Source organism: Xenopus laevis, chromosome 9_10S (genome assembly GCF_017654675.1).
Source record: "Xenopus laevis strain J_2021 chromosome 9_10S, Xenopus_laevis_v10.1, whole genome shotgun sequence".
Taxonomy (NCBI): Eukaryota; Metazoa; Chordata; class Amphibia; order Anura; family Pipidae; genus Xenopus; species Xenopus laevis.
In genome coordinates, this window is record NC_054388.1 from 70,766,277 (window position 1) to 70,790,883 (window position 24,607).

Consider the following 24,607-nt stretch of genomic DNA (forward strand, 5'->3'; position numbering starts at 1 on the left):
CTTTTAAATATTTCAATATTTCAATATTTCAAATGCAATTACATTTATTATTTAATTGAAAAGTAAGCTGTCCCTTGCTATTCCCTGTACCCTGGTTCTGACTTTTCAAAAAGTAAACAAAAAAAATACAAGGGGGGCACAGGGGGTACTCCCGAAGTCGAAGTCCTGAAGAGCCGAGGTCCCAAAGCCACGAAAAGATGCAAAAGTCACGAAAGGAGCTGAAGTTGAAGTTTTGAAGCAGTGAAAAGACCTGAAGCCACAAAAGGAGCTGAAGTTGAAGTCCCGAGACAGCAAAAAGACCCAAAGCTGCGAAAGGAGCTGAAGTTGAAGTCCTGAAGCCACGAAAGAAGCTGGACAGTGGCGTAACTAGATGTTGCTGGGCCCCACAGCAAATTAATTTTAGGGCCCCCAACATATCCAGTGTTTGTCCTGTTTTACCAATATATGTTCAAATTGCTCATCAATGAGAGCCTCATGGGGCCCCCTGTACCTCCTGGGCCCCCCTGCAGCCGCAGGGTCTGCTTCCTCTGTAGTTACGCCCCTGAAGCTGAAGTTGAAGTCCTGAAGCCACGAAAGGAGCCGAAGTTCATGTCCCAAAGCCACGAAAGTAGTCAAAGTTCAAGTCCTGAAGCCATGAGTTCAGTTCTACGGAACACCGGAACACCCTAGCCACCAAAGTATTATTTTAATACTCTATAGGCCCCTGCCACCAATGTTTTTTTTTTTTTAAATATTTTCTGGGGCCCCAGTTGTTTCTTTTTAACTTGTATGGGGGGCCCTGGCGCAAATATTTTTTTCTAAAAAAAACTTTTATGGGTAGCCCTGGCTCTAAATTTTTTTTTAACTTATGGGTGCCCTGACCAACAATGATTTTTAAAACACTTTTATGGGGGACTGTGGGCGCTGTTTTTTTTTTTTTTTTAACTTTTGTGGGGAGACAAGAAAATTTTAGTGTACGGGCCCCGTAATTTCTAATAGGGTCAAGGTTTGGACACCACAGGGGAGTATCTTCATTAGGCTGTGTGTATGGAGAATTAGGCAGATATCCCCAGTTAGAGACCTGGCAATAAACTGAAAGCAGTGCAACAACATAGCAAAAACCAGCAGATGGACATAACTGTCTTGGCTGGAGCATAGATGCCTCTAATCCTGTTCAATAGTCAGAACCAGAAGTGCAGAACGTGATTAATAAACGCTACTTTTAATTGAAATCACATTTAAAAAACAAAGTACTTGCAGCCTACACAATGTGGGGGAGGTGCTACAGCCAAACTGTTCCCATTTCAGAAAAGATGTAGTGTATGGGTTTAACAGGGTCACACAGATCAGTCTTTCACAAAAGTGACTGATTTAGTTGCCCAGCCAGTGCAAGTCGTTAAAAGGTCCTGCACAACTAGGAGTCTGGAAACATTTGTATCAGGCAGGAGGGGCTGCGTTTCGTTGCGCTCCAGGCCATGTGCAGTTCATGATGAATTAACGGGGGTAACTGTACAGTTAGACTTTCATCAGCAGGGAACGCGCGCTGGAAGTGCTAGGGCTGGAGAAGACCTCCCAGAGAAAGCCCCGCACTGGGAATCACAGGGAGTGGTCCGAAGCGTGGGCGGAACAATGGAAGGGAGCCAATCAGATGAGCGAGACGGTTAGGGGGAACGTTGACTTGATGAGCGTGTGTTCTGGAGATACAATGAATCCTTAAACTTCTGGAACTGATCTAGAGAGGCGCCTGGCCCCAGGGAACCAATACAATCAGTCGCTGCTTTATCTGTGCCGCTGCTGACACGGGGGTCGTTAGATTTGCTGCTGGGATTTACATCGCTACTGAATCGCTGCGGCATCATCATGATACGGGACTTGGGGAAAGTTGGCAAAGTCTCCCTGCTGCTGGATCACATCTGGACTGGGATCCTTCTGTACACTGTGACCTTAACGCCTGCTGACTGTTACAATATAGATGAATCCAGCCCAATGCTTTTTAAAGGGTCGCCCGGCTCCCTGTTTGGGTTCTCAGTGGTTCTTCATAGTAATGGGGATGGGAACTGGTGAGTAGGGATTTTATCATTTCCTCTGCAAAACCTTGTCTTCACAGTACTGAGACTGCAGCTTTGATTTTCTATTTAGGGATGTTACATTGTGTAACTGGGAGTCAAATGTCAACTCATCAGACAATATACACTGTTTATAAACAGGCTTTATTATTTTCCAATTATTTCTCCTTCACTGAACTTGTGAATAAATTGTGACAACATAATCCATTGTATGTGCAGAACATTCCTTCCTGAACCTCTTGTATGTATTCATCATATACAGCGCTGCCATGCTGCTTGCCTCTGTAGAGGAATTGTCCATAAAATAAGGGGCAGTTGGCCAGTTGCTTTCACATAGGGCATAGATTGTAAGCTCATACGCATAAGGACATTTAAATTGATTAATGCTTGATATGTTCACACTTTTGTCTCTTTTAGGATTGTAGTCGGTGCCCCTCAGTCCAGCTGGACTACAAAAAACGTGAGCAATCCTGGTGCTATCCTAAAATGCCGAATTCAACAAAACCCAAATAGGACATGTGATGGGCTGGAAATGGGTGAGTTCTGGGCTGTGAGTTCTGTTTATATATATATATGCTTTATTGGTACAACATAAAGTATGGTAGGGGAAAAAAGGTTTTTATATAAAGTAGGACTGTAGGACCTTTGGCCCATCAGCTGTTGTTATAGCCCAGTTCTCATCATGCTGAGAGTTGAACTTTAAACAGCAACTGAAAGAATTCTAGTTGGATAACACTAAAATAAAGTATTATGGAAGCAATCCTGCTTTGCCGCTATACCTGCCATCTCTTCACTACCTTCATCATTCCACGCAGGGATAATGGCAATCAAGCACTATGTGCACCCCTGAAAGTAATGCAAAAGATATTATCCTATAGTAACAGATCATGTTGCATTGGATTATAATCAAAATAAATACTAAGAAACAACTGCGGCCCCCTGGATTAAAAAAGAGAAAAGTATGCTGCACACAAGACCCAGACGTTGTAGCACAGCACAATGAACTTTCTGTGTCGCATCCAGATTTAGTAATGGCACAAGCCACAAGGAATGTTCCTGTCACTGACACTGCGCCGATTAAGGATTTTCTTTCTCCCATTTGCTATTTTTGTAACCCTATTCTTTTTGGTAACACTTATAAAACTTGTCAGTGGTGCACGCATGGCTACATGCTGTATAATCTCTACCATTCTGGTTTCACTTCCTTCATTTCAAGGAATAAAGAAAGAATGTGATATTTATTTCTTCATTTATCGAAATGGAAATAGACTTATATTAGAAGGCGTGCTGTACTTCTGTGTGGGTAGTTATGCTGTGTTGGGTTATTGTACAGTGAAGGATGAATTTAGTGTAAACAGTGACTTAACATGGATGGAATAAAGTGTAATGATGTGAATATGCAAGCTGGGCAGCTCACTAAAGTCCCTACTAGCTGTTCATATTACATCACACGGTCACCCCCCAAAGAGGTGCCCCTCCTTGTTATTACAACTGCAGATCTATATGGAGTCTCCAGTAGTGAGCTCACATTTCCTGACCATCATAAGGGGGCTCCAAGGAATAGCCCAGCCATAGCTTTAAGCATAAAGTAACTCACAGGTTTGGGGTAGGGAGTTGATATTGATAAATGTTCATTTTCTGCACGGAATTACAAGATACCATAGACTAGTTACACACAGATCTGCTTCCTTCAGGTTCTTGCATTGCTGATTATGTCTAAATAATTCAAGAGGCTGTGACCCCCAAAATAATATTTCACCTGATGAAAGAAAATGTTATTCTAAGCAACTTTCCAGTATATGTTAATTCAGTGGTTGTAAAGTTATAAATAGAATAGCAATTGAAAGGGGAATTTGTCTACCCCTTTCGGTTTTTTTGCCCTCATGGCTCTGACTTTTGAAACACAATGGTAATGCTCATGAATACATTGTTTCTGAACTGAACTAGCAGTACAGAAAGGTACAACCATTGCTTTTAGTTGCAAATATATTTACAAATAATGTAAAATACCATGAAAATATGAAATTAATGTGTATTGGAAAATGTATTAGAATTATTATTTTATTAGTATTATTATTATTAGTATTATTATTATTAGGGAAAATAATTATGACTCTTGAACAATCCATGTGTAATTTATGTCTAGTTCAGATTTATTTTAAAAAAAACTTGCTTATTACCTTTGAACAAATCAGAAAGTGAAAGCCAAGTGTAAACAGAACAGTCAGGATACCCATTGGTGGATCATCTAGCATCTACTAGCCACTTGTTGACTTTTAAAACTTTTTCTGAGTGGTATCCATCTCTCTAGTTGCTGGACTACATCTCTCATAACGGTTTAACCCATGATAATCCACTGGCAGCGGCTGGGAGTTGTAGTCTAGCAACATTTGTATGGTGTAACTCTCCTAAGGAAGGTTATGTCCTCTTTCATTTGTGACATATGAGTAAAGGGTTTCTTAGGGCGTTGGATCCTTGTATGTGTTTGGAATAAACATCTATTCCACGTATCGGAGTGCCGTCCTTTCTTCTGTATGTCTATGTAAAGGGTTTCTTAACACAAGCGTATGTGCTGTTATCAGCAAACTGAAGAGCAAATGTCTGACTTCTTGTTCTGCTTCAAACTCCTGAGCAAAGCAGTTATCAACCATTTCTGTTCTCTCAGTCAGCTGACACAGCACCTGCAAGTACAAGTAGGCATGAGAGTTTTGGGGGAAATGGATACACGGGTGTTTCATTTTTGAATTTGCTGTTTGCCTTTAAAGCTACTCACCCTTGTGAATTTGTGTTGCTTTGAAATTGTGCCGCAATGCCAAGGATCTGCCTAGCTTCACAAAGCAAAGTGCTAAGATAGTTTATGGGCTTTATACACAAAGTCAGACAGCAGCGGGCACCCTGAGGCATGTGCATTTACACTTTGCTAAATAAGGAATTCTGAGACCTATAAATCACTAGAGGTACAGCACATTGCTATGCAGTAAACAAAGTCAGTAGTGCAAAGAGCCTTGTGAGGCTATCATCCTCGCCTGCCAAACAAAATCTTGCATGGTAGTTTTTTTAATCCCTATATTTACAGGGGAACATGAAATATTTTTTGCTTCTATTAGTTTTTTTATATGCTCCTTTCCATGACCAGTTTTAGGCCTGTTTGTTCAGTCCTATGAGCAGGTTCGGACTGGAGTAATGGGAGCCCGCCAGGACTGCCACATAAAGGCCCCTCCAGGCAGTCACTGGGGCCCCCCTCCCGGCTTCCCTCTGTGCACCTCAGTGAACGTCAGTTCGGGCGTGGAGGCGCAGCAGCTTAAGTGTTTTTTTCAAGGGGGAGCCTGATCGGGGGAGCATGGCTGGGCTGGCTGGGCCCATGAGGGCTGACGCCCACCGGGTTTTTCCCAGTGTCCCGCTGGCCCAGTCTGACACTGCCTATGAGGCATGTTTGTTGCACCACCTCAGAGTGCATCAGATTCTCTGCACCCCAAGGTCTGCACTGTGTGGTTGTGCTTCTCCAGAGGGAGAGGCAGAGAGCTAACAAAACTGGCAGGGAGTTTGTGTCAGGACCAGGGTTGGACTGGGTGGCCCAGGGGGTCTGTCTCATGGCACCCCTCCAGCCCCCACCCGCTGTGCAGCCGGCTTGAAGAAAGAAGGTCACGGCAGAAGGAAGCAGCGCAGGGTGAAGATCTGGGTGGCGGGGCCCACAAGAGCTGGGTATTTCCTGTTATTCCTTGTATTATATCTGTCTCTACCATTAGAGTCCTATTTTCTGAAGCATTTTGGCCACTCACTGGCCATATCCCTGCCAAATTGGTCTGTATCTGAGGTAATTTACAGTTGTAGGCCTTTTCAATTGCTTTGGTTAACATTTGATTCAGATGCAAATTACTGTAGCCAAAATATGGTGACTCCCCAAAGCATGTCTTAATTTGCCATATCTGGATGACCTGAGTAATTTTAATGGCGTCTCTCTAATTACAATGGATTTAAGTCTCCTCTTTAGGGTTACCCCTATAAAGTAGGACACTTACTGAATGCACATGCTACAAGTTGGATGCATGACTGCACAGAAATCCCTGATCAATGCCTCCAGCTTGCAGCATGTGTATTCAGTAAGTGTCCTACTTTAACGGGGTGAGGTGGTAACAACTCTTGAAATGTATCACCAGACTTATGTGTGGATAAAGCAGAGTTGTCAACTTTAAAGGGGACTCCGCCTGTTATTTGCATAATAAAAATATTGTTCTTTCATTGTGCTGGGTTGTTTTGTTTTTTTGGTGGAGTTCACCTTTAAGGAGTCATGTTTGTGGAATGATTTTAGTTTTCGGCTCTTTGTGGCTATTTAACAACATTGGCATTTACGGGTAAGTCTCTGTTGCAGGGATACTTCTGTAACTGTTGCTGCTTTTATCTAGACAGTTGATATCCTGGACATAAGGTGCCCCAAACTACATTCTATCAGCCAGTAGTGAAATCTGCCCCGTCTACTCACTTACTTTCTTCCTTACCTTATTGCCCCTGATCCACTTCTGATCCCTGAGATACTGTATGTTGCTGCCTCTGCTTCATTGTCAAAATAAATACAATTTGGTTGCATTTGTCTGCTGAACATACTGATATGTGCCACTGAAATGGAACCACTACAAGTTGATTTAAAATGTGTGTTTTAATTGTATTTTAAATCCTTATGAAGCACACCAAATCCTTAAAAGTCAGTTACAGCCCCTAAGTTCCATTTAAATTAGGTGAGCCAGAGGCCTTTGATATAAGATAGGGTCCATGACTGATGTCCATGTGTAACAGAGCTACAAGCATGACAGTTATCTGTGCCAGCTTTAGATTAAGTGATCTTTCAACATCCTTTCCCAGCACACACTTCCGTCTTCCTATTTATCAGGTGGCTAAGAATTCCTATTCCTCTTTCCTCTAACAACAATAACATCCTTCCTGGCGATTTGCTTTTGCAGTGCTACAGTTATAGATCACTAAAGAGGTGGTTTGTACACCGGAACTAAAATATTCATATGTACATTTCATTAACTGTACTGAAAACCATACATAACAGGGAATGTATAGCACAGCTTTGGATGCTTTATGTATCCACTTACAGGTTGGCGAATCTCTGGCATTTAAGAAGTTCCAGAAAACTGCCCCACAAATGTCTAAAACATCACTTACAGTAAGCAGTGACTGCCGTGTGTTAGAGTCATGCAGCTAGCATATAAGTGATAGGGTAAAAGGGTATAGGTTATTGTTCTGTGGGGAAAAATAAGTATTTCTATTAAAAAACACGTATAGGCTCTGTCTTTTATAATAGTTGTGCACAGTTGCGACTTGCACCTTGGTTGTTCCAAGGTGTAGAACATCTATAACCGCTTTCACATGCAGTTCACTTAGCAGAAATATGAAAAGGTTACTCTGAAATTATCATCTGCTAAAGACGGGAATAAAGTAAAGCATTCCCTTGGCCAGATAGCATAAGACTTGGTACACAATTCTGCTAAGATGATACAACCACAGTCTTGGCAAATGGTGCAGTTATAGACAAATGGTAGTAGATGGAAGTGCTTAAAGGGATACTGTCATGGGGAAAAAACATTTTTTCAAAATGAATCAGTTAATAGTGCTGCTCCAGCAGAATTCTGCACTGAAATCCATTTCTCAAAAGAGCAAACAGATTTTTTTATATTCAATTTTGAAATCTGACATGGGGCTAGACATATTGTCAATTTCCCAGCTGCCCCAAGTCATGTGACTTGTGCTCTGATAAACCTCAATCACTCTTTACTGCTGTACTGCAAGTTGGAGTGATATCACCCCCTCCCTTTCCCCCCCAGCAGCCAAACAAAAGAACAATGGGAAGGTAACCAGATAGCAGCTCCCTAACACAAGATAACAGCTGCCTGGTAGATCTAAGAAGAGCACTCAATAGTAAAAACCCATGTCCCACTGAAACTCTTTCCGTTACATTGAGAAGGAAAAACAGCAGCCTGCCAGAAAGCATTTCTCTCCTAAAGTGCAGGCACAAGTCACATGACCAGGGGCAGCTGGGAAATTGACAAAATGTCTAGCCCCATGTCAGATTTTAAAATTGAATATAAAAAAATCTGTTTGCTCTTTTGAGAAATGGATTTCAGTGCAGAGTTCTGCTGGAATAGCACTATTAACCGATGCGTTTTGAAAAAAACATGTTTTCTGATGACAGGATCCCTTTAAGTGATTTTTTTCATGCATTTCTCCACTGATTTTTGTTGTCTCAATATTAAAAAAAAAATTTTGTTTAAATAAACTTGCTGTTTTTCAGGTTTTTTTTGTTGTGGGTTGTTTTCCATAACCAGAACAGTTAGACCTGTTTTGTTTTCTTTGTATAGAACATCTATGGACAGTTTTAAAATAAATGAAGTAAAATTCTCTGTATCAAACTGCAAAGGATCAGCACAGACCACTTCCCAGCATTACAGTCAGGGTCGGGCTGTGTCGTCACGCACGCAATGTTTTTGCCGCTAACGCCTGGCAAAGGGAGGTCACGGCAGGAAGAAGCCACGGAACTGTTATGGAATTTATTAAAAGATCGAAATATGAAAAGTATGCATGAAAAACAAGCGATGAACGATGCACTAAAAAAATAAGAATAGCTTGAAAAATGTTTTTCAGACAATTTCTATTAAAAAAATCCGGAAACCTCTCAAAGCTCCAAATTGATCCAATAACATCAGCACAGCTCCCATTGACTTCTATAGGACCTCGACAAATCGTACTTGACAGAGTTTTGTATTAGAGATTTTTGTGTTTTTTACACTTAATAAATCTTACATTTTTAGAACCTTTGGAACACCACAAATTTTTTGAGAATTGTGCATAAAAAAAACACAATTAGATTGTTAAAGTAAATGGGTCCCGTAGAAAATGAGTGTTTAGCTTATTATCTACTCAGAATTGTGAGTGGGAGGAAAACAAAATGTCTTTGGCCTCTGTGATCATGTATATATTATATATAAATACTGCATGTATGTAGTAAATTAACCTGGTCTACATAAAGTAAAAATAAGATCAGTATAAGAAGACAAAACACATAGCACGTACTGGTTTTATACCAGCATAGACTGGTTTTATGTTCAGGAGAACAAAAGTGGGTACTCTTTGGCAGTACAAGTATGTTTTTATTATATAAAAGAGCTCAGAGTCATCTAAGTTTGTAAGAGATGGAAACAAAAGTCAGAATATATTTCAACAGAAGCACAAATTGTTGTTCTGTCTTTCAAAGTAACTGTATATTTCCACCTTACTCAATTGAAGATTGTTCTTTCTTTGCAAGCACATAGAATTACTTTATTCCATCTTTAAAAGCGTTAATTTAAGCAGGCAGTTATTTTGTTCAGTTACATTTACATTTACTCTTTTGTTAAAGGAACAGTTCAGTGTGAAAATAAAAACTGTGTAAATAGAAACATAAGTTTCGTAATGGTAACAAACTGAAGATAACCTTTCTGTGGGTACTCGGAAAGTGTGAAGAAAAATGTAATTTCATTACTACATTCTTCTGGCTTTTAAAACAAGTCAAATACAAAGGTTTCTTTTTCATTTTTATTGAATGAGTAGAGTACAACAGATACAAACACAGTTCATTTATTGGCTTTAGTCTGAAGATTAATGACATGTTAGTACATTTATAAGGGTATACTGCAGCAATATTAGAATTTATCTATCTGGAACTTAAGGCACTTTATCAAGGCATTTCTTGAGCATTAAAACATAATGAAATGAATGCTTTGCGGTATGTTTGCAAGGGATGGTGTCAGCAGGCACTTCAACATTCTGTGCTGGGTAAGGAATGTTGGGAAAGATGAAGATATAAGAAGAGTAAAAAATAACAGTGTAAGGCTGACAGGATGAGATGAAAGAAGTAAAGGGGAAATGTAAAGTGATCGTACTGGTAAGATATAGACAAAGAGAGTGATACACAGAGAAACAGAAAGAGTGGGGGGGAAACAAAATGTCTTTGGCAACTTGAGTAAATATTAAAAGAGAGAATGAGAGGTAGAGATATCAAAAGAGTTGGAGTTTATAGGAAGTGTGAGGCAAAGATATAGTTAGCGAGGGGAAGAAACAGAGTGAGAAACAAAAGCTACATGCACAGTAAAAAAAGGAGATATGGGAATAGTAGCAGAGAGGAAACAGTATATTTTGATGAAGAGATGGGATGTGTGACAATCAGAGAAAGAGGAAGAAAGAGTGAAAATGACAGGAAGAGATAGTCCATGTAAGATCCAAAGGAAGTGTGCAGTAATGTGCAATGCCATTAAACAAATTTGAGAAGAGAAAAGTTGAGAGTGAGAAGCTGAGAGTTTATGCCATGGATGTGCATTGAATTGAATTATCTGTATGTGCTTTATTGTGGGTTTTGTACCCAAGCATTTAACTTGGTCTGGATCTGGATTCAAAGCATTCAGCTCAATGGCAATGGCGTGGATGCAGTGAAGACAGAAGGGAATATATAGAGGTTTAATATCAACTTATCAATAGCAACTCTTATGCCACATTTTGCCCTCCTCTTTACAACTGTATCTGATGGACTATACATATGTGTAATTAAAGAGAGGAAGGAAAATTATAATTTTCTTTTACACATTCACCCAGGACTTTAAAGCACCCAGAAGGGGTAGAAATTTATTTAAAGACCACTGCATGGTACTTATCTGCTGCCTTTAATCAGCAACTGTTGGACTGCAATTCCCAGCACTTTGCGTGCTAAAGGAGAAAGCTGATTATTAAATATTGCATCAGAGAATGCTGCATACATTCAATCTCCTGTAATGGGATTCTTTGGGGCAAATTTACTTACCTGCGACAACACTTCACCAGGCGTAAATTCGCCTGGAGAACGCTAATTCGCGAAGATCTGAAGTTGCACACAGGTTGCCGAACGCTTGCGAAGTTGCTCTAGTGAAAATACGATCAGCAGTTCGAAGTTACGCTAGCGTTGGCTAATTAGCATACGACGTGCAGTTAAAGTACAATGGACGTATATGCTGCAGCAAATACATTACACTGTACAAGGCCAGGGAACCTTAATAACATTATATAGATTTGTTATAATGCCCTACACATGTGCCCACAGTTTAGTTTATGTGCCATATGTTATCAAATGTGGGGGGGAAGGAGGGTACCCCAAAAAAAAATTCGCTCTTTTTCAACCTATCACCCTGTTAAAAGGAAAAGACGCCAGCGTTTTTTGGGACTTTTTTCCAACTTTTTTTTGACAAACTCTTATCTACTCTATTGCACTTCACAAGGTCTGAGGTGGCGAAGGCAAGTCTGGCGATAGAGGTAACAGTCAGTAAAATCAAAAACGTAGTGAATTTGCGTAGTAAGGCTCTTTCGCCAGAGCGAAAATTCACCTGGCGTTAGAGTGCGAAGTTGCGCCAGAGTCTATCTTCTTCGCTAGTGTAGTTAGTAAATTGGCGACGTGCCGAAATGACGTCACGCTGGCGAATTTTCGCCAGCGTCAGCCACTTCGCCCTTTAGTAAATTAGCCCCTTTTTGTATAGGATAGCCCATAAATGAGTACAAGGCACTAAATGGCAGATTAATTATGTTGAATAATTTGCCACACATTGCCGTGTAAAAAAAAGGAGTAAAAATGTAGTCATTTTTAATGTGCTTTTACTTTGAGCAATTTCCACTGGAACTTAAAAAAGGTCTAAAGCCATGCCAAATAATGGCGGCAAATCTTGCATTCACATGGCGTAAAATGAAACACACCTTGATAAATTCACCATTTATTTTACACAGCTTTTTATGCCTTCTTTTGACAAATTTCATTTTACACAGCGTAATAATTAGGCCCCTGAGTAAATATTAAGTTTTGATTTTGTTGTTATTGATTATGCTGTATTTCTTTCATACTGAGCTTCTACATGATACAGATCTCCATACAGTTTTAATTGAAACTGATGTTGCCTGCCAAAGATACAATTGAAAATGTGCACAAAATACTTTGTAAGTTGTCAGTTTATAAATACGTTTGTTTGTTTTAGGTAATAACATTTATGAATATGTCCTTTCATGGTCCTTGAAAGACACATTTTGGAGGGTATAACACAGATGTGGAGATTGTATAAAAGTATGTTGAAATGTAGAATATCATGGCCCAACACAAATAAAACATTTTAGGTTATTTAAGAAAGTGCTCACAGGCCACTGTTTTATGCAGATTCCTAATGAATGTAATGGGAAGAGATCAGAAAAATAATATAGCTGTATTTTGTCTTTGTGATTTTTTCTGGGAAAAATGCCATATAAGTGATAAACCTTAGGGGAGCCAATGCCTGACAATGACATATAAAACAGGCGAGTTCTTTGCACTGTTTAGTGTAATACTAATTGCTCAATATAAGGTGAAATTTCTATATCCCTTGCATGGAGGTCTGTTAGATAAGATCAGAACTCTATGATGTGTTAAAATTAATTGTTAGTGAGGGAGGCGGCTCAATTCTTTTTGCTTTGAACATACTTCCTGCAGTGGTTTGTGTTACGCATTAGAGGGGCTGTAAAGAGGGATGTATGTCACTTTGTGAAGTTTCACTAAAACAGCTTAACTGCCTGTTACATTAGGAAATGCAGCATAGAATTTAACAGCACATTTATTGGCACAAATGCTTAGGATAGTTGTGCTCATCATTCATTTCCAAGTAACCAAAGTACTTGTAGCTGCCCAAAATCTAATTCTATACTTTCTCTGATATTAGACTTTTATGGTCTCATTTACATCTGTTGTTTTATATGTCAGTCCACTCTGGCATCTATTTTTCATGAGAGGATTACTTGCCACCAATTGATGCTAGCTTAGTTAGGATCAAGTAAAAAGTAATGTTTTATTACTAAAGAGAAAAGGGAATTTAACATCTTTAAATGATTTGCTTAAAATGGAGTCTGCGTAAAGACAGCCTTCCTGAAAATCTAGTTTGCAGATAAGAGATGTCTTACCTATACTCACAAAGCTGCAGAGAGCTTAAAGTGATACTGACATTAAATAAGACTTTTTAAAATATGCATTTATATTAAAAGTTACCTATGGGTCATGTTGATTTATTTTCAGGTTTATTTTAGTAAGTAATTGTTCGTTGAAGTTCCTAAACCTGACTGTTTTGCTAGCCTGACTGTCCCGTCTCAGCCTGTCAGTTAAAGTTTCTAATGCTAACAGACTCCTGCTGCATAAACATGGCAGCCCCCTTTATACAGGGACATAGGCATCAGACAGGTAATGTAAAAGCATTATGAAAATACTTTATGGCAAATTTATAAGTAGCTTTCAAAGGCAATATTATGCTAGATGTAAAAAAAAGTTTAATCTCTGGTGTCAGTATATCTTTAAGTCCAGTGACTTGCATTGAAATCAAGGTGCATGTTTTAGTGACCTCATAAAATGCACTGCCTTTTGCTATTGCAGAATTGCAGCAGGTGGGAGAATAGAGACCTGCAGGCAGCTACCCTGTAAATAGAATGCTGTCTGTGTTTGGCAGAACTTTATTCAAGATGATGGGTTGGGGTGTTATGTAGGCTTCTCCCACACCCTACTCACAGAAGAGACCCAAGCAGCAAAAGGACAGGGCTGGCCTCTGCTTACTGATATTGTTCACCTTGCGCCTGATTTTTTTTATTTGGCACAAGTTTGTGTGGATAAAACTGAACAGCTGTGTTTTTTAATGTTTTTTAAGTTTGATATCCCAGAGAGATTGCCCTTCCTCATTGAATACTTGCAACACACCAGATATCTGCTGCAAAGAAGGATTAAAAATGAGCTAGTTTGAGCAGAAAGTCTAATATAATACCAGTGTTTCAACTTGGAAAAAGGTTGGCAGGGGAAAATAAATAAATATGTGTTTCCCCCCACCTCACCCACTGAAATAATACACTTTTTACAGAAGTTGATAAGATGTGATTTCTGATAGGACTGTACACTTGTGCAACTACATCACACTGTCCTAGCAGCTTCAGGAAGAAGTATTCTTTTATGGTAAATACGTTGGGGGCAAGAGCAGAGCCATGTGGGTGGAAGAAAATGCTGGGAGATGCACCTAGCCAAAACACCCTTGGGAGAGCACTGATAATACCCTATACTGTATGGGTTTAGATATATAGACTTTCTTATATATTTAATATATCTATATTTATATATCTTTTCAGCAGCTAGGATTGCTAACTGGCTGGTATTTTACCAGCAGCAAGTAAGCTGATGCATATCTTAGAAGAAGAAACATAACATAAAGGCCAGCTGGTATTTTTAATCAGAAAAGGTAGCAACCCTAACACCTAACACTACCTCACACAACTTGTGGTGGAGGATGGGCCCAAATGCAGGTAGTTATGCCAGTGTTTGTGTCTGGCAGTTGATTGCTGGTAGGAATCACAGGCTTAATAAGATTGTTCCTGTAAAGTATGATATTTTTATTAGCTGATTAATTCACTAGTATTCCATATTTACAGCCAATGCTACAGACAAGAAAAGTATAACTCTAGCCTGTTGCTGTTTCCTTTGCTTGTACATCTATTCCCATTTGTCATCGGCAAACATTTAGTCTGCCAAGATTTTTGTACCAGTGGAAATAAGTGTGAAACAACTGTCCATACAAGCTGTCATTAACTGTAATGAAATGACCAAATTCCATTGTGTATATTCCAATTACAGTCAAAGACAAGTTGGCCTCTTAAGTTTAGGTGTTTTTCTGGTAGTGCAGAGAGAGCACCATGTGCACAAGAAGCAGGAGTAAATACTATAATAAAATAAGAGCATTGATATTTCCTTGGAATGTTATTGTAGATCAGCAGGGAGGACTAAAATATTTACAGAAAAGGGCAATTGGATACAGCGGGACACAGTTGAAGGTTGTATCTCATTCGAGGCAGATTGTTTTTAGTGATGGTTGCCAGCAAGAGAAAGTTTCCAGCCAGCTATTTAACATAATCAAAACAAAAACATGGGGTAAATAAAGTGTCAGTTTGGAGTGGTGTGTCTGATATCTGATGAAAGGGATGGAAGTGACAGTATCTTCTGCATCCGTCTCAATTACAGATCCTTAGTCAGATAAAACTTAAAAGAGTCTGTAAACAAAGTGTGCTCCTAACTGAGGCTGATTGCTGTTTGAACCATTCTTTTAGACAGTCTCACACCGAGCAAGAAGGAAGGATAAAGAGAGCTGAAGGAAGCTACGCAATGGATTCAAATGAATTCTAAAAATACAGCCTTTTCATAAATTCAACATGCTTTGAATTTATTTTTTTTTTTAGAAAGGCAGCTATTTTAGTCTTTGTTTTGGGGGATTTTTTTAATGAATGACTTTTTACTTTAAATATTTTTCTAGGCCTTTGAGGGTTTGCCGAGCTTCAAGGGGTGCTTCCTTATCTAGTAATGATAGTGACATTCTGGTATATGTAATCTGCACATAAAGCTGCTGCATTTTCCTTTGCCAAACCGACAAAGTTTGCAGCTGAATTCTAGATACATGCACCAATGTACAACTATCATATCTTGTCGATGCTATATAAATAAATGATGATGATGAATTATCATGTCTCCCATTAGCAGGCAGTCCCTAGTGTTATAGATGCCTAACCAGGTCCTAAAATGCAGTTAGGTGGGGGGACTTGTTCATATTCCTGCTTAAAACTATGCCCCTTGGTGTTCACATAGTGACCGGTAGATGACAATGTCTAAAGTCCTGGGTAGCCATGTGCTCAGGGTCCATCTTGTGCTAGCTCTGGCCTGAGCAGGCAGATAGAGCTCAAGTGGAACCGAGACAGGTCAGGTATAGTAAGGATAGGCTACTCGCCTTAAGAGGTCACTCTAGTAGTGACAGACAGACAGGCTATGTAGCTGAGCAGCTTGAGGCTCCTCCAAGGAATGTGAGTGGGATTATGATCCTGGGTACTAATTGCCCAGAAGTAGGGACTAAGTGTACAGACCTAGGGATGTGAGTTCCCCTCAGGTTCTACTTAGGGAAAAGGCTGAAAGCTGGGTGTACCCCGAGCAGCTATTGTGTACATGTTCCCATCCCTGTGGGGACAGCTACTGACCAAAGGTGCTGTAAGTATATGCCTATCCACTGTGCTGTTTCATCCTGTTTGCTCTGTATGTACACTCTATTGTGGATGTTCTTGTACAATAAATATGTTCATTGGTAAAGTTAAAAGAACCACTGGCCCAATTATCGAACCCTACATCAAGTTACAGTTACACTACACCCTGCCTCCATACCGTTTGCTAGGGCTAACTCCCTAAGAATTAAGGTCACTTATGGAGCAGAATATTGGGAGTGTAGCTTATAGATAGAGAACGGTGCACTCAATTTACTATAGTGCTACACAAATATTGACAGATAAAAAAGACGCTGCTCATTAGAGCTAATTTAGAGTTAAATTGACTGTATGATTTTGGAGCGTGCTTATGGGACTCTGCCAGCCTGCCCTAAATAAACGCTGCTGAATAGTGCAAGGTCCAGGACAGTTGCAAATGTGCAAAAAAAAAAAACTTGGTGGTTTGAGCCTGTTTATTGTCCTTTTCACCCTGACCTACACTTTGCAAATCAGGCCCATAATCTTGTGGGTAGGATTTTAAAATCACAATGCAGAAATGACTGACTTGTTTCTTTGTTGGCACAGGAAATGGTTGGAAACCACTGAACTGATGTGTCAAGTTATCTGGGTATTTGATGATTCATGAGCAGAAAGGAATAACTGTGAAAGGTGAATGTGCCCGATCATTTCTTCCCCAGTTATTCTAAATACCTTCTACCATACAATGTTGCTTTCCGTTTCCTAAGTGTGGCTATTACATAAAAAGATAAACCATAATCACCAAGTGAGTGTCAGCATGAAGGGCATTTCACTCATCATTTATAAAGCCTGTTAATCCAACAGATAAGATCCAAGAAATAAGACAATTAGGAATTCAAATAGATTTGACATCCTACAAATCTATTTGACCCTCTAAAATCCTTGCACTATCTTTGGCATCATGTTAACATGCTGCTGGAAAAGAGTCCATTGCATAAATGCAATAAATATTCAGGATGCTTCTATTCTCATATGCCTTTCTATTTTAAACAAATCATTTTGCTATAGTAAAAAGTCCTATTTTATGATGTCTGCATTGACAAGATATGGGTTTATCTATCATGCTCTCTGCTTTCCCATGATGTGTTCCTACATCAAATCTAAAACACCTGCTGCAAAAGAAAAGAAAAAAAGACTTTCCTTTGTATTCCTGCCTACGCCTGCTGTTAGAAATGGTTAACTGGCAAGAAGAACAGTTAAATAATAAATCATTTCTGGCATGTTTTCAGAAACCCCAATATTTTTGCCACTGCATCCATGGCAATGTATTATAGAGTTTTAATAACACATAGCAATTGTATCCATCCATATTATTCGTGGTGATGCCTAAACTCAAGTCTCTTTCTTATGTTTAGCCAGATATAATTTGTGGTTTCTTTCAAGTTGCTTACCCAAGACTTTCTTATGAACAATAATAAAGCATGTGGCTTAGCTTTATAATAAACAGAACTTCTAACAAAGATTTTCTTCTTATTCTTGCACACATATAGCTCTCAACTGTTAGCACACTGGAGTCTATGCTTTAGTTAAGTGCCTTATATTGGACAGTTATATGGTATATCAGTTGATCAGTCATTTGGTTAGAACAGTTTGTGGCATTTGCTCTCACATGTGAATGTTGTAAATTACACTGAGCTCAATAACCAACAAGTGGGACAATTTTATCTGCACTACTCGGGGAAAGTGTAGCCTGTGCACACAGACAAAAGTTGGGCTGGAATGATCATACTATATTTAACAGTTGACCTATTGTGAATGTAGCTTACCTGGAGTGCTAACGTTCTGTTCAGGTAAAACTTAAGACATTATAGACAAACAGTATTAGACAGTCTAATTAAATAAACCTATGTTCCACCGCAGAGACTGATGGAGTTGCTTTACATTCCTTAAAACTGTATTTAATGAAAGAAGACAGACATTTCCATTCTAGAATTTATAGAAATGTTATTCCTTATGGATTCTTGAAACGTACTTGCTGTTATTTACATACATTTATGTTTTTATATGGAATCATCAATCATATGAAATAATCTTTATCATCAAACCTATTTCTTAACCCCAGGTTTTGTGCATTGTAGATTTATGCAACGTAATCCTGTTAGGAGGATTAAACCCATTTATATGGAAACACCTTAATGGGCAGACATAGAACCATACAAAACACAGCTTCTGTGAAGTCTTGAGGGACTATTTGTTATGTTAAAATGAACTAAAGTAAAAGTTGCTTATGGTTCGGCAGAGGTGGCAGAGGTCTTATGAAACCAGACCAGAGTTACTGGGAAGGCCAACAAATACATGAAGATAGTGATGTGTGATGTTGGTACCAACTTAGCATACTTCTTGAGCTGTGCCTAGTACATCATTCCTATAGGAAGTGTTTGATAGCAATACATTTCTAAATATATACCAGAGGAGCAGTGTTTCAAGAATTGGTGAGATAAACACTGGCCATTTATTGCTGGTTTAGAAACTCATGTTCTGTGCCCTGTCTTCATTGATTGCTCTTCTGTCTTCTCAATATTTGTTTCATAATCAAAATCTTACAGCCAGTTTATTGCTAGACAAGTTAACATACACAACCATGGATATACCAAGAACAAGTCTAAGAGTAGGACTAAAATGTAAAACGTTGCCTCAGCTAGTTTAATTAGGTCAATGGATGGTTTTCCTGTTTTTTTAACAGATCCTAATAAAAAAAAGAGTTTTACTGTGTTATTGCTGACATTGTTCGGCACAGCAGTGCTAGTAAGTAACTCTTCTGCAAAAGTTATCAGATCATTCAGAAACAGATAATGCTGACACATGACTTCCATTACTAAGAGTAAATGTTAAGCAAAATAATGAATCCCCTGCTGCATGCCTGGGGTCTGAAGGTGGTTTCCTTAAAATCTGCCCTGGCCTTTGTCCTTGTCTACTATGTTTTATACATCTGGCCTTGTATATAGCAAGAGATGCAGTTCATAGCAAATTTATTCGCTCTAACTGAAATGCAGTGTGCTTGGAATCGAGGAATCGAGGAATCATATCAGTGTCAGCAATTAAGATGACATATAAATTAACTTAGTCTTGAAATTCTTGGTCATTTTAAGCATATGCGTAAAGTAAATCAAATCATTGGACAGTAGGGTCAGTCTAAAAACTAGTTAGGGTAAGATTTAGGGTAAATGATTTTGTTACCCTATATATTCCTGTAAACCCAAGCTGTAGGTCAAATTGGGGTGGAGGGAAATCTGAGATCAGTACTTTTTACAGCCCGAGATTACTGAAAAGCAGTTATTAATACAGTATATCTGTTAACATTGTAATGATGTTCGTAAGGGGTCCATGGCCATAGGCTGATCAGGAAGGGGGCTTAAACACAAAACCCTAAACATCACTGAAAAAAATTACAAAAATTAGCATTTGGAAAATGTTTGGCACACACTTTCATGGGTTAGGTATGACTTTTAGCAAACCTTTAGTGATTCTTAGTGCATGCTTATTCGGCATGTTTCTAACCACAACCTGGAGATATATTCAATGTTCTACGAATATAGTAGGCTTCCTGTTTTCTTCAGTTGTTTTCTGTGTATGCAGGATATAAGGCCAGTGTCAATCATACCAATAGAGACCTCATGTAGGAGAAATTGCAATGCTGCTTGGAGTCGAGTGTTGTAATACAAACCCTATGTGACACAAAAACAAAAAGTCAAAGTAGGTGTTTGACACCTGGATTCTTATTTTAAAGATCATCCTAATAAGAAATGTATGAGAAATGTGTAAGTGCTATTTAGGACAGTGTATGGATACAAGAAGAGGCTGGTGATCATTTGAATAAGTGATATAAATTTAAGGTTATAAATGACACGCTCAGGAATGTTGGGAACACTGGCATAGCTATAAGACAGGGATCGCCAACCTTTTTCACCTATGAGCCACATTCAATTGTAAAAAGAGTTGGGGAGCAACATATGCATGCAACAAGTTCCTGGGGTGCCAAATAAGGGCTGCGATTGGATATTTGGTAGCCCCTAAGTGGACTGGCAGTCTAAAGGAGACTCTGTTTGACAGTACACCTGTTTTTAATTTAACCAAAACTTGCCTCCAAGCCAGTAATTGAAAAATAAGCTCCTGCTTTAAGGCCACTGGGAGCAACATCCAAGAGGTTGAAGAGCAACATGTTGCTCATGAGCCACTGGTTGGGGACAACTGCAAGAGAAAGCACAAATTGCATCAATGTTTGATGTCAATTATAAGAAGTCATCAACCATCTGTCAAACATGTGATAAAGCCTCATTCACACAGGGAAATGTGTTGCAGCTGCAAACTGGTTTCAATGGTAGATCAAACTGTGATAATGTGGGAGCTACTACAACATAAAAAATGAAACCTATTTCTAGATGTAGTAAAGTTTGTAATGTAAACCATTTAAGCCTCGTAACATGGGAGGATTACAGATAATATAAGACTACATTCTATTTCCACACATTAAAAGCAAGTATGTGTATCTGTTTATATGGTTCTTAAATGCAAATTATCATGTATTTAATCTTAATGAAACAAATTGTATGTGGTACTAAACAGCTACTGGTGTATGCAATTAATGTATTAAAACTAAACAGTCTATACATGATTAGGCAATGTCAGACATATTTTAATAATATGGCTGAAATCTGCCTGTGTATTTGAAGTCCAAGTGACCAAATCCTTGGCAGAAAGTTGTGTAGATTCCTGTATACTGGTTGCTTAATCCCTTTGCTGATGGTAATACATCACTCATATACAGACCATTGGCTGAGCTTATTAATAGGATCATCTATCTGACCAGATCAGGGCTTTTACAGGCCAAGTTGGCTCCTATGGCAAAAAGTCACATTTTAAATTGATTTAGCCATTTAGCTGTAGGGGTAAATTTAGCAGATCGACTAGTATGTTTCCAGCATTTGTATTACAGATTTGCAACATGAGTTCTTACTAAACTTATGTTGAAATGTTGGTCAGTGGAGAATTCTATGCCACATGTAGTGATCTTTGTGACTTTTCTGGGGGGATACGTTGGTGAAAAGCTAGTGTAATTTTAGGCTGATAATCACACGTGTGTTTCATACTTACTATCCTTGCTTTAGTCTTTATTGTGATTCTTTTGTGACAAATGTAATATGGGCCCATAACATTGCCAACTTTTTCCCCCTAGGAAATCAAAATGGAGCTAAATGTGGCAAGACCTGTAAGGAAGAGCAAGATAACCAGTGGCTGGGTGTTAGTTTATCTAGACAGCCAACAAAAGATGGACAGATATTGGTGAGTAACACTGGTACACATGTGATTAATGAAAGAACTTTGTATAAGGGATAGCTTATTTTTCAATGTTGGTAAAAATGCCACTGCTAATACCAGCTAGTGTGGCATATCAATCCTCATGAGGGGATGGTGCAGTTGTGACACCCAATACACACCTCATACACAAGGAACAGAATGGACAGATCTTAGTAAATAGTACTTCACTTATGTTTTGTCATTGTAAGTATAGAATCAACTTTCAACAATGGGCTTTTCACATTCAATATCAATAACCACACCCCCCTCCCATACTGACCTTAGGGTCTCATATACAGAGAGAGAAGGTCGTGAAACACATTTGTAGGGCAAGTAAAAGTTTGGCCACAACAAGAAATAGGAATAACAACTGCAACACAGGAAACCTATAATTCAGAAACCTTTTGTTACCTTTGGTTACCTTGGTACAATTTTGTCGTTTTTATTTCTTGTATCTGTACACAGTACACTTTATTAAGGATTGTTTTCTTCTTTCAACTGCAAACGTACTTTCACCATGGTTGGGGATCCAATAATAATAATAATAACAAAATCACTAAACAGAGTTCTGATTCTGAAAACAAGTTTGAATGGCATTTCATCATACGTAGGTGGGAACTTACAAGATAAAATGTGTAGTAAAGGTCAAAGTTCCCCCTTTTCTTTTGACTGCAGTTCCTAGAGACATATTTATCAGCAAGTGGCTGACATATTTAGAGGTCACTGCTCCGGAAGTGAAGACAGATTTACTCCTCTCTGCTCTGAATCTGCAGGGAAATTGTTTCAACACTTCTGAACTGAAAGATTTTCTCATTAAAGCACAGGCCCAGCTGCACTTTAGTATATCAGTTGGCAAGGCAAAGTAGCTCAGCCTCTGAAACTAAAGGACACAATGTATATTGTCTTCTAATATGTCTGCCTAGTGGCTTGTAAAAGCATTGAGCCTCCCAAAACCTACTATACACAAGAAGCATTGCAGTATCAAAGTATAAGTTTGGTTACCCCATTGATAATGAGGATTTGCATTCAACTTGGTTAGGCAACCATGATTCCAAACTTCCCAAGGCTTCAATAAACTTAGGCAAGGTTTTTATTAAAAGTAGCAGAGTGCTTACTTAGCTTTAACAAGCAATAACTTTTCGATACCCTGCCCAGAAGATTGCGTGCAACTTGGATCTGATTGAGAACCGGTAACAGATGGATACTGGGTTACCATAGTGCTCTCTAGCTGGAGTTATTTGGGTTGATTTCTGGATTCCCCGAAATAGATAATTGCACCCAAAATGGCAAATTTAAGGGGGAACAAAAGGGAGTTTCAAAATGCAGAATTTTCGAGTTAGAATTAAAGCACAGTGTCTGTTCGTTGCCTTGAAACCTAGAATACAACCCATCCACAGTGTAATGATCTGGACACAGTGTTTGGATAAAGTAATTATGGTTGGCTATGGTCTGGCATAGAACAAGACAGTATGTTTTCTTTTGATTTTCCCATTAACTAAAAATGCAGAGAAAGTACTAGAGATCAGAAGTCATGTATTCCTTCATGTGTATGGAGGGAGCACTTTATCACACTACCTACTGCCTGGTTCTAAGTGGAAAAAGAAAGCTTAGTTCCTATTTGTATAACGTTTTACTCAGTGTCCACTGTTTATGGCCAGCAATTAACATGCCTTAAATTCAGTTTACTTTCCCCTTCAAGATTTTGACAATGTACTACTGAAAGATTATTTCACTTACATACTTTGGAGAAGAGCAGAACAAATGGATTAAAGGCTTCTGTTCGGAACAAAGGCTTTCCAAATGAAGTTTGTTTTCATTACAGCAAAAGAAATCTTTGTGTCAATGTGGGTAATCTGTACAAATATCCCTAACCTCTGTACAGGGAATATTCAGATGAACTCTTTATTCTCAGGACTATGCAAGCCACCCATTATAGTCATACATTTAAAGGCATACAGGCTTTAATTTACACAAACAAATAGCAATGTGCTGCTGTCTTTTAGGGAGGATATTTAAACAGTTCTAATTTTGTATGTGCTTTTTCCCCAAATTATTTTCATGTCGTTTGTGAACCATCATTGATACAGTAATGTACTGTGCATAATGAGAATCTTCAGTTTATGCAGTTGTTTGATATATTATTTTTGGTTATCCATATTCACCAGTTAGATTTGTTCTTTCAAACTGTAAACTTGACCATACACTTTGAGATCTGCTGGTTGGCAATATCACCAAACAAGTGGATCGCTGCCTGATTTGTCCACCAACACACTAGGCCTGATCTGGGTTGGTACTGTAGGCTAATGAAGATTTTCAGCCAGATATACTGTACATAGAGCAAGTCACTGGGAGCCCCCCCCCGATTCATTTATGTTGCTATTGGTAATGACGCTGTTATATTGTTAATGAGCCCTTTTAACTTAAAGCCCTTGATGGAAGCAGACTATCATATGGCTACCAGAACATACTTTTCACCACTGGATCTGTAATATATTTCCAATTCTGTTTCCTATTCTGTTTTTATCACTGTAAGTGGGAATGTGAGCAGGTGTAATTGGGCTAAGGATAAGCAGCTTATCAGAGCACATCATTAGAGTGAACAACTTATTGCCGGCCAATCACAGATGAGTTTGCAAAAAAATAGATGGTCAAGATGCACTGACATGACCATTGGCTGTAGGTGTTAAGAGTTGTGCTTCAAACAGTAGCTGGAAGCCCCAAGTTGCACAAAACCCATATAAAGTGTTTCTGTCAAAAACTTTCCCTGACAGCATCCAAAATAACTACTATACACTGCTGTTCGTACCAACTGCTGCTGCCAATACCAATCGCAATACCCTATAAAGACAGATCTGGTGTAGAATGTGCTGTTTTTACTGTTATCGTTTATTGACAATTTTGAAAGCCAAATGTTAGTCATACTATATTACAGCTTGCTTCTCTGTCCTAGGCATGCGGTCACAGGTGGAAGAATACACATTTCATGTTAAGTGACCACAAGCTTCCTTATGGTGTATGTTATGGGATTCCTGCTGATTTCCGAACTGAGCTGAGCAAGAGGATTTGCCCATGTTATAAAGGTATCCATACATCAGTGATCCCCAACCAGTAGCTCGTGAGCAACATGTTGCTCTCCAACCCCTTGGATGTTGCTCTCGGGGTCCTCA

At 38.9% G+C, this 24,607-nt stretch overlaps 1 protein-coding gene across 1 annotated transcript in view; it reads left to right on the top strand.

The window, feature by feature from the left end:
• The first annotated feature begins 1,742 nt into the window (after positions 1 to 1,742).
• Positions 1,743 to 24,607, top strand: part of itga4.S (integrin subunit alpha 4 S homeolog) — a 63,295-nt gene continuing 40,430 nt past the window's right edge. Inside the window, 4 exon segments of the mRNA NM_001087975.1 lie at positions 1,743 to 2,039; positions 2,463 to 2,581; positions 21,319 to 21,425; positions 24,391 to 24,520. Coding sequence (NP_001081444.1) covers positions 1,840 to 2,039; positions 2,463 to 2,581; positions 21,319 to 21,425; positions 24,391 to 24,520 — 556 coding nt within the window. The 5' untranslated portion in view covers positions 1,743 to 1,839.